Source organism: Sardina pilchardus, chromosome 2 (assembly GCF_963854185.1).
Source record: "Sardina pilchardus chromosome 2, fSarPil1.1, whole genome shotgun sequence".
Taxonomy (NCBI): Eukaryota; Metazoa; Chordata; class Actinopteri; order Clupeiformes; family Clupeidae; genus Sardina; species Sardina pilchardus.
In genome coordinates this window covers 45,041,777-45,051,576 of record NC_084995.1, presented here as the reverse complement: position 1 = coordinate 45,051,576, position 9,800 = coordinate 45,041,777, and the positions used below count along the sequence as shown (strand labels likewise).

Here is a 9,800-nt window from a genome sequence, read left to right as displayed (position 1 = left end):
TTGATTAAGTGATAGGCCTACTTGCCTAGGCTTAGTAGTTTGATTAAGTGATAGATGGGCCTACCTGCCTAGGCTTAGTAGTTTGATTAAGTGATAGATGGGCCTACCTGCCTAGGCTTAGTAGTTTGATTAAGTGATAGATAGGCCTACTTGCCTAGGCTTGGTAGTTTGATTAAGTGATAGATAGGCCTACCTACCTAGGCTTGGTAGTTTTATTAAGTGATAGATAGGCCTACCTGCCTAGGCTTGGTAGTTTGATTAAGTGATAGATATGCCTACCTACCTAGGCTTGGTAGTTGTATTAAGTGATAGATAGGCCTACCTGCCTAGGCTTGGTAGTTTTATTAAGTGATAGATAGGCCTACCTGCCTAGGCTTAGTAGTTTGATTAAGTGATAGATAGGCCTACCTGCCTAGGCTTAGTAGTTTGATTAAGTGATAGATAGGCCTACCTGCCTAGGCTTAGTAGTTTGATTAAGTGATAGATAGGCCTACCTGCATAGGCTTGGTAGTTTGATTAAGTGATTGCCTAGGCTTGGTAGTTTTATTAAGTGATAGATAGGCCTACCTGCCTAGGCTTAGCAAAAGAAAACCTCCTTATACAATGCAGGCATGAACTAGGTGCCACAGTATGTACATGTTTACAGTATCCCTGTGGTATTAAAGGAACAGTTTGGAATTTTGGATGTAAGACCTCATTTCCAACTTAGCCAGTGTCAGTGGAGACCGTTTTCAGCACATTTCATCCAGTATTTCTAGTTGGTTATGGCTGCATTAACCTAATCAAATACGCGCATGCCTGACTCCAACTGCTGAAACCATTGAAAAATAGTAGCCTAGGATTGTATGAGCAGAATGTAGATCAATATAAATTTACCAGGACAGACATTTAAACCCCCCCCCCCCACCCCTTGTAATACAGACATGTACATTGATACATGTACATACAGTCTGATGTTACAATTGATTTGTCTCAGGTGTTTAGTGGCAGGCTGCATGTGGGGTGGGCAAGACTGTTTAGTGGCAGGCTGCATGTTCCTGTTGACTTGCACTAGCTTAGCACCGGCGCACTCTGTAACTAGAGGGACTGGATGAAATGTGCTGAAAATGGTCTCCACCGACCTACTGTATATTACACTGGCTAAGTTGGAAACATCCAAAATGCCACACTATTCCTTTAGTGTTGGGGGCAGTGGGGCCTGTGGGTGGTGTAGTGTAGTGTTTAAGGAGCTGGACTAGCATAGCCTGGCCAGCCAAACTATACAGAAATGTATACTGTAGTCTGGGGTCGCACCATTCACAGAGCTGAAGCCTGTGGGTGGGATGAACAGTTGTCTTTCAAGCTGCCTCTGCACGTAATAGGCCAGCATTTGTGACCAATCGTAGCCGGTCGGCAAAACGGCAAATACATCCTTCTTTAAAATGAATGACTTGAGTGCTCCTTTCTGCTCAACCTTCAAAGTAAAGCCCAAGTCTAACTCTTCCAAAGCCAAGCGCGCTTTGTTAGCCTCATCCATCTTTCGTTTTTTTCTATGGTTGTGCAACACGGTCTCACACCCAACTCGTCGAACGAGGACGCATGGTCCAGCCCCCTGGCGTCAATATCGGAAGCCGAAGCTGAGCTAAGGCGGGCTCAAAGACTCCGTACACAGATAGAGCGTTCTGATTGGATAGGCTGGCCTGGAGTCGAACGCAGGCTTGGCCTCAACGGTGCGACCCTAGCCCATCCTGCTAGGCAAAACTATTTTTGGCCGCTAGGGTGCGTCTAGATTTCTAGACTAAGACTAGCGTGCAGTAGCCTGAAAGTTGTCGGTTAAATTTCCGGCTCTCACTGTTGTGCCCTTGAGCAAGGCACTTAAAGGAACACTTCACCGTTTTTTCATATTAAACTACGTTATTCCCTAAGACGAGTTGATACATACCTCTCATGTTTCTATGCGTGCACTCACTGGCTCTGGCGCGTGGCGCAACTTTGATAGCACTTAGCTAGCTCAATGCATTCATTAGGATCCAAACAGAGATGAAGTTAGAAGCGACCAAACACCTCCATGTTTTCTCTTTTAAAATACAGTTACACGAGTAGTCATACGACCAAGTATGGTGAGACAAAATAAAACGTGGTGCATTTGTAAGCAGATAAGAGGGATAACTATATTGTGTGGCACAGTAATATCCTCACTCTTGCACTTTCAGTTTCACTTTGGAGTGAGGATATTACAGCACAGAGTCTAAGTGCTCCCAATGTTATTCCGCCACACAATATAGTTATCCCTTTTGCCTGCTTAGAAATGCACCACGTTTTATTTTGTCTCACCATACTTGGTCGTGTGACTTTCAACTCGTCTTAATTAAGGGAACAGCATAGTTTAATATGAAATATGTTCCTTTAACCCCAAATTGCTCCAGGGACAATGTAATCCCTTGTAATATAGTTGGCATATGTAAATCACTTTGGACTAAAGAAGTGTCTGCTAATTTAATCTGTATTTAATGTAGTATAGTGCTGTTTAAACGTTACAATATAAACTGCAAGATTAACTCACCTTTTAGAAACACGGTTTTCTGTAACATGTCCAGTTTCTCCATAACCAGTAACAACACGAGATCGTGAGAGCTGAAACGTAATCATAGTAATAATCATAATAATAATATTATTTCTTTACATAGCGCTTCTTCAGCACAGGGCACAGAGTGTTCTACAAATCTACACATCTTATAGAATATATTTCATTACATCTACACATCTTATAGAATATATTTCATTATGACGTACATTTCATTTGAGTGTTTATTCTACAGATGATATCTGATTATATAATTGTCTGTATTTTATTCAGCTGACGCTTGTGAGGTTACCTCAGGCGTGGCCATCGTCTTTATCATGTCCATTTCCTGTTCAGACAGGACGTTGTGGTAGCGGACGATTCTTGGGTGATCCCACTCGTCCTCCTCCTTGACCGGGGCGTACATGAGGCGAGGGTTCCCCCCGGCAGTGCTGTATCTGCAGAACAGCGCCCTCTGCCTGTGGGGGGTCTGCAGGGCAAGCAATGGGAGGAATAGCAGAGGCCTAATATTGCAGTATTTTTGGTCTATTTCACAATATACAGTACCATATATATTTTGAATGTTCCTTCAAAGGGCTTCATGAATTCTCACTTTCACCCTGTGATGTTTTAAATCATACCAGTAGGATGGAGTTCTTGAATTTCCCCTTGAGAAGTATCTATCTATCTCTCTAGTAGGCTAGGCTAAATCTTACCTGTCCAATCCAGGCTAACTACATGATTAATAATTGTTAAAGTCTAAAGGCGACTTGCCATCCTGCTGCGCTGACTTCTGCACAGGGCCTCGTGGGACGTGTTGGATGGTTCTGGTATCGTAAACAGGTCAATGGTCCCAAAGAAGACCGGCTTGGTCACTCTGTGGAGCCGGTACTTCAGCAGCTGGAGCTTCGCCTCTTCATTAGCTGGATCTGGACAACATGACAGGGGGTCAGGATTTGACTGATTAGCTTCGCCGATTAGCAAGGCACTTCCTCGTCGCCATTTTCCAGAAATACATCATGCCCTGTCCGGTGCCGTTTTCCCATAGTTTTCCTCATGCTGATTGGTGGCTGTTCCACTCTCAGCTCATGCACGAGCTTGGTGTGGGCACGAGCTCTCCTTCTGTACCTTACGTCAATCAGTAACCTGGCACTTAATTGGCTAAGTAAAACGGCACCGGAAACAAGTCCCTTGAAACGCCATGTTGAAGCCTGAAAAAATCGTTCAATTTTGGCAATTTTCACTAGCCTAGCATTCCCATTGAAATGAATGGGGGCGGGACCTGTTCACTTTCTCCAGTTCTTATAATACCTCCATGCAACATGAGGACGAGGCTTGACCTCAAACATGCAGCAGCCGATCACATCACATCTACATGCTCACTGCATAGCCTTGACCTATGCCCAAACATGCTAACTGCATAGCCTTGATCTATGCCCAAACATGCTAACTGCATAGCCTTGATCTATGCCCAAACATGCTAACTGCATAGCCTTGACCTATGTCTAAACATGCTAACTGCATAGCCTACGTGCAGACAGTAATGCCGAATGCTTTGTTTTGTTTTTGAGTGTACTTCTTGACATGGACTAGTTGTTTTTAATGAGTGGGTGTCGTTTGTAGCCTACATATAAGACAAGCCAGACAGTCTGAACACCTGACATCACTGCTGCTCTGCCAGTCTGACATCACTGCTGCTCTGACATCACTGCTGCTCTGACATCACGGCTGCTCTGACATCGCTGCTGCAGGTAATGATGTACTGTACCTGCGTCTACCACCTCCTCAGTGATGTCTATGGCCGTGTGGACATCCCCCAGGCTGAAGGCTGATGAGGCGAAGAGAAGCTTGGCATCCCAGGTGGAGATCCAGGCGGCTTCCCCTTGCTGCATGAGCTGATAAGCCTCCTGCAGCCACAGACAGGCCAACTCAAACTTCTCATTCTTATACGCCACCTTAGCCACGTGGAAACACTCGTCTGGGTCTAACCGAGAGGCCTGCTCCGTACCTGGAGGAGAAAAACACAGTCATATGTGTGTGTGTTTGTTTGTGTTACTTTATATATGTGTATGTGCTTGCTTGTGTGTGTGCAGGTGTGTATGTGTGTGTGTCACAGGATTGACATTATTATAAGATTATGCTCTGCCTTTTGGCTATAGTTCTTTAGTCATCTTGTCTTTCAATTAGCCTAGTGTCTCATTGTTTTCATGTGACATGATCAATTGACTAATTAGCCTAGTGTCTCATTGTTTTCATGTGACATGATCAATTTACTAATTAGTTTAGGGTATTTAAACCCTGCTCTGTGTTACCATCACTGCTAAGTCTTTGTGAAACTCTTGTGTTCCCAAGCTTAAGCCTTACGGTGCTGAGGTCTCTGCTTTGGACTGTATGATCTGGACTGTCTGAAGGGATCTCTTGGATCACCCCTTTGGATTGTTAGCTTTACTTGGACTCTTCTCTGTGCTCTGGAACCTGGCTTGTTCTCTGTGCTCTGGAACTTGGACTCTTCTCTGTGCTCTGGAACCTGGCTTGTTCTCTGTGCTCTGGAACTTGGACTCTTCTCTGTGCTCTGGAACCTGGCTTGTTCTCTGTGCTCTGGAACTTGGACTCTTCTCTGTGCTCTGGAACCTGGCTTGTTCTCTGTGCTCTGGAACTTGGACTCTTCTCTGTGCTCTGGAACCTGGCTTGTTCTCTGTGTACTCTCCTGGACTGCGATTTTAGATTTTTTTAACTTTTGTCTTTTTCTCTTTTGTTAAAGCCTTTTTCCATTAGGATTGTCTGGACTTTGAACTGACAAATATCTGGAATAAATTATCGCTGTCCTGCCTTTGAGTTTAGCGCTTCAGACTCTCTCTCCAGAGACCCTGGTTCAATAGTCAGTAGTCTTGTGGTTAGAGCTTCAGACTCTCTCTCCAGAGACCCTGCATGGTTCACTAGTCAGACTGTATGTGTGTGTACCTGGCAGGCCATGTCCCATGATGCTTTGCGGCTCCAGTCCGTAGATCTCCTGCAGCCTGATGAGGCCCAGTGCCACTCCGTCCACCTCGTCCTGCTCTGGGAGCGCCTCCAGTGTGGAGGACAAGTACTGCAGGAAATCTAAATCACACACACACACACACACACACACACACACACACACACACACACACACACACACACACACACACACACACACACACACAGACGTAAACAGAGCATCATACACACATACACTAAAAGGACAATGAATCACATTTACAGAATGCTAAGATATTTCCCTGTTTATTGTCAATTGAACAAATTGTGGAATTTGGCTAGCATGACGAGCCAGACCCACATCAAGATGTACTGTAGGGTCTGGACACTCACCGTAGACAGGGCTCAATCGGAGGGGTGGGATAAACAGTTGTCTTTCAAATTCCCTCCCCGCAATTATAGGATAACGCTAAACGAATCATCTTCTTGTTTTCAAATAACAGGATGCGTTACCGTCGCAACTTCTGGTTGCATGTCAGTCACCATTATGTTAAGCCCACCCACTGACTCTATACATGCTGTGATTGGCCTGCTTTTATTTTCCATTTCTCAGCTCCTTAGCTCTACGGAGCGTTGCTAGACTGCCCCGCCAGCCAAATTACATTTGCTGCCGCTAGGGGCGTCTAGATTTCTAGGCTAGAATTTGGCTATATGCCGTGGCGAAAACGAAAATTCAAAACACACACGCACACACGCACGCACGCACGCACGCACACACACACACACACACACACACACAGAAGCCCACAGGACGTGGCTGAATGTCGTGGCCGTACCCTCTGAGGGCCTCTTCTTAATGTATTCCACCATGGTGTCAAACTTCCATTTGATCCGGTTCACCAGCTGGTAGGCAGTGATGGGGTCACTGAGGTCCGGCTGGGTGACTGAGAGGCCCCGCAGGTCTCTCAGGACTCTGAAGAGGGGAGAGACACCACATCACAAGTCAGCTTCATTTAGAGGCCACATCACAAGTCAGCTTCATTTAGAGGCCACATCACAAGTCAGCTTCATTTAGAGGCCACATCACAAGTCAGCTTCATTTAGAGGCCACATCACAAGTCAGCTTCATCTAGAGGTCACATCACAAGTCAGCTTCATCTAGAGGCCACATCACAAGTCAGCTTCATTTAGAGGCCACATCACAAGTCAGCTTCATTTAGAGGCCACATCACAAGTCAGATCACAAGTCAGCTTCATTTACAGGCCACATCTCAAGTCAGCTTCATTTAGAGGCCACATCACAAGTCAGATCACAAGTCAGCTTCATTTAGAGGCCACATCATAAGTCAGCTTCATTTTAGAGACCACATCACAAGTTAGCTTCATTTACAGGCCACATCTCAAGTCAGCTTCATTTAGAGGCCACATCACAAGTCAGATCACAAGTCAGCTTCATTTAGAGGCCACATCACAAGTCAGCTTCATTTAGAGGCCACATCACAAGTCAGCTTCATTTAGAGGTCACATCACAAGTCAGCTTCATCTAGAGGCCACATCACAAGTCAGCTTCATCTAGAGGCCACATCACAAGTCAGCTTCATTTAGAGGTCACATCACAAGTCAGCTTCATCTAGAGGCCACATCACAAGTCAGCTTCATCTAGAGGCCACATCACAAGTCAGCTTCATTTAGAGCTCAGTCAATGTGCCTAACATAAACACAAGCAAACAGGAACAGCTGATACTAATGTACAAGCATAGAAGGGCTGCAGTCAAAGACAAGTTTAAAAAAGAGAAAAAATAAACGACAAAGTAATTTTACATAAACGCATAAAAGGGCAATCAATAGTTTAAAAGTGTTTAAAAAGTAATAATCAAAACACAAAAAGGGCATAGTGTTTTAAAAACTAATGACTAACCCATGGGTCAGAAAAGATAAACAATTTAGCTGAAAGACAGATTCAAAAATGCCTAATTCAGTGCAATTAGCAGAAAGCATCTGAGAAAAGTTTGTGTGTGTGTGGGGGGGGGAGGAGACAGGCAGAGCAGAGTTTCACCTGTTCAGTTCTTGTATGTGTGTTGTCTCCTCTTTGATGTATTTGGCCAAGTTCAGCATTAGGGTCTGATCCACAATCATAAGATCTTCCATTTCCTCTGAAAGGTCCAGAAACACACACACACACACACACACACACACACACACACACACACACATACACACACACACTAAGTAAATCTCTACCCAAAGTCTAAGACACAGATAGACAGACAGATACAAGACATTATAGGTGTTTAATTACAGCAGGTCATGATACTTAAGTTGCAGTTGCAGTGCAGTGCAGTTGAAGTGTAATTCCAAGTGTACTTTATGTAGTATGTTTACTAATGCACGTGTGGTATACTTGTGAGTGTACTATTTGACCTCTTCAGATTTAACTGGTCCACTTTTCAGTTTATAATAATAAACAATACTTTATTGTGTACTGCATACTGAGGACTGTGCTGTAAGTGCACTAGTGGAGATACACCTGAACTGACAAGTGTGAATTGATTTGAAATTTAATTGAAAGCCTTAAAGTTTATTGTCATTATACAATAAGATTTAATTGCACTGTTAGTTTGCTAATGGTAAATGGAGTATTGTCATTATACAATAAGATGTAATTGTACTGTTAGTGTGCTAATGGTAAATCATTATACAATAAGATGTAATTGTACTGTTAGTGTGCTAATGGTAATTGTGCTGTTAGTGTGCTAATGGTAAATGTGCTGTTAGTGTGCTAATGGTAAATGTGCGGTTAGTGTGCTAATGGTAAATGGATTGCATTTATATTTGCTCACTCCTCCAAATCGAACTTTTGCACCAAATGGCACACACTTCATTCACACCAGTACACACACACACACACACACACACACATACACTTCATTCACACCAGAACTGAACCAACTACACACTATTGGAAAGCACTCTCATGTTGCTTTGCCACAGCACTAAAACAGTTCAAATTTGGTGTAATTTTGAATGGCAATGTTTTGAAATGGCAAACATGTGACTTATGTGAGACTGCTGTGTCTTATGCAGACACAGCCATCTGACATACTGTAGATGTGTAAAGCAGAACATGTGTTCAAATGTCTGACGTTGATATATAAGTCGCACCTGACTATAAGTCGCAGGACCAGCCAAACTATGGAAAAAAGTGTCTCTCTGTGTGTGTGTGTGTGTGTGTGTGTTACCTGTAGATGAATAGTACTCGTGTCCAGTGGAGATCTTTCCCAGCAACAGGAATAACATGAGTTGTCGTAGCACCATCTTTTCTTCCTTCACACACACACACACACACACACACACTCACACACACAGAGAGAGAGACACTGCTGCCGTCTTCTTCAACTCAGTGTCTGATGCCCTCCCAGTCACTGTCATACTTTTAAAATCAGCCATGACGTGACGTGACGTCTTCATGGACACAACTTGACCAACCAGTCTGAAGTGAAACTAATCTCAGATGTCACACGCACACACACACACACACACACACACACCACACCACACCAGTGGCAATCTTATCTGTAGCATGCAATTTATGGGGGTTTCCTGAAATCTGCAGGTGAGTGGGAAAAGGTGTGTATGTAGGTGTGTTTATAACTTAACGGGACAGAGGTTATCACAGATCATTATCGTGTGTGTGTGTGTGTGTGTGTGTGTTTCTGGATCTTTCAGAAGAGATGGAAGACATTTGTCTTGATTGACATCTGATGTATATTTGATCTGGTCCTCAGCTGGTCATTAGTCTGTGCCTGTTTCGTTCTGTAGCCATACAACCTCACCTTAGATACCACCTCATTAGATACCACCTCACCTTAGTACTCATACAACCTCACCTTAGATACCACCTCAACTTAGATACCACCTCACCTTAGATACGACCTCACCTTAGTACTCATACAACCTCACCTTAGATACGACCTCACCTTAGATACCACCTCAACTTAGATACCACCTCACCTTAGATACCACCTCACTTTAGTACTCATTCAACCTCACCTTAGATACCACCTCACCTTAGATACGACCTCACCTTAGATACCACCTCACCTTACATACGACCTAACCTTAGATATGACCTCACCTTAGAACTCATACGACCTCATCTTAGATACGACCTCACCTTAGTACTCATACGACCTCACCTTAGATACGACCTCACCTTAGTACTCATACGACCTCACCTTAGATACGACCTCATTTTAGATACAACCTCACCTTAGTACTCATACGACCTCACCTTAGATAC

At 43.9% G+C, this 9,800-nt stretch overlaps 1 protein-coding gene across 1 annotated transcript in view; it reads right to left on the bottom strand.

The window, feature by feature from the left end:
* The window catches only part of zgc:152670 (uncharacterized protein LOC557059 homolog), an 11,503-nt gene extending 2,612 nt beyond the window's left edge, over window positions 1-8,891 (bottom strand). The window contains exons 1-8 of the mRNA XM_062515636.1: window positions 8,740-8,891; window positions 7,557-7,653; window positions 6,337-6,473; window positions 5,504-5,641; window positions 4,311-4,550; window positions 3,317-3,471; window positions 2,856-3,032; window positions 2,543-2,613 (exon numbers count right to left, since the gene is read on the bottom strand). Coding sequence (XP_062371620.1) covers window positions 2,543-2,613; window positions 2,856-3,032; window positions 3,317-3,471; window positions 4,311-4,550; window positions 5,504-5,641; window positions 6,337-6,473; window positions 7,557-7,653; window positions 8,740-8,815 — 1,091 coding nt within the window. The 5' untranslated portion in view covers window positions 8,816-8,891. The remainder of the gene's footprint in view (window positions 1-2,542; window positions 2,614-2,855; window positions 3,033-3,316; window positions 3,472-4,310; window positions 4,551-5,503; window positions 5,642-6,336; window positions 6,474-7,556; window positions 7,654-8,739) is intronic.
* Window positions 8,892-9,800: the final 909 nt, after the last annotated feature.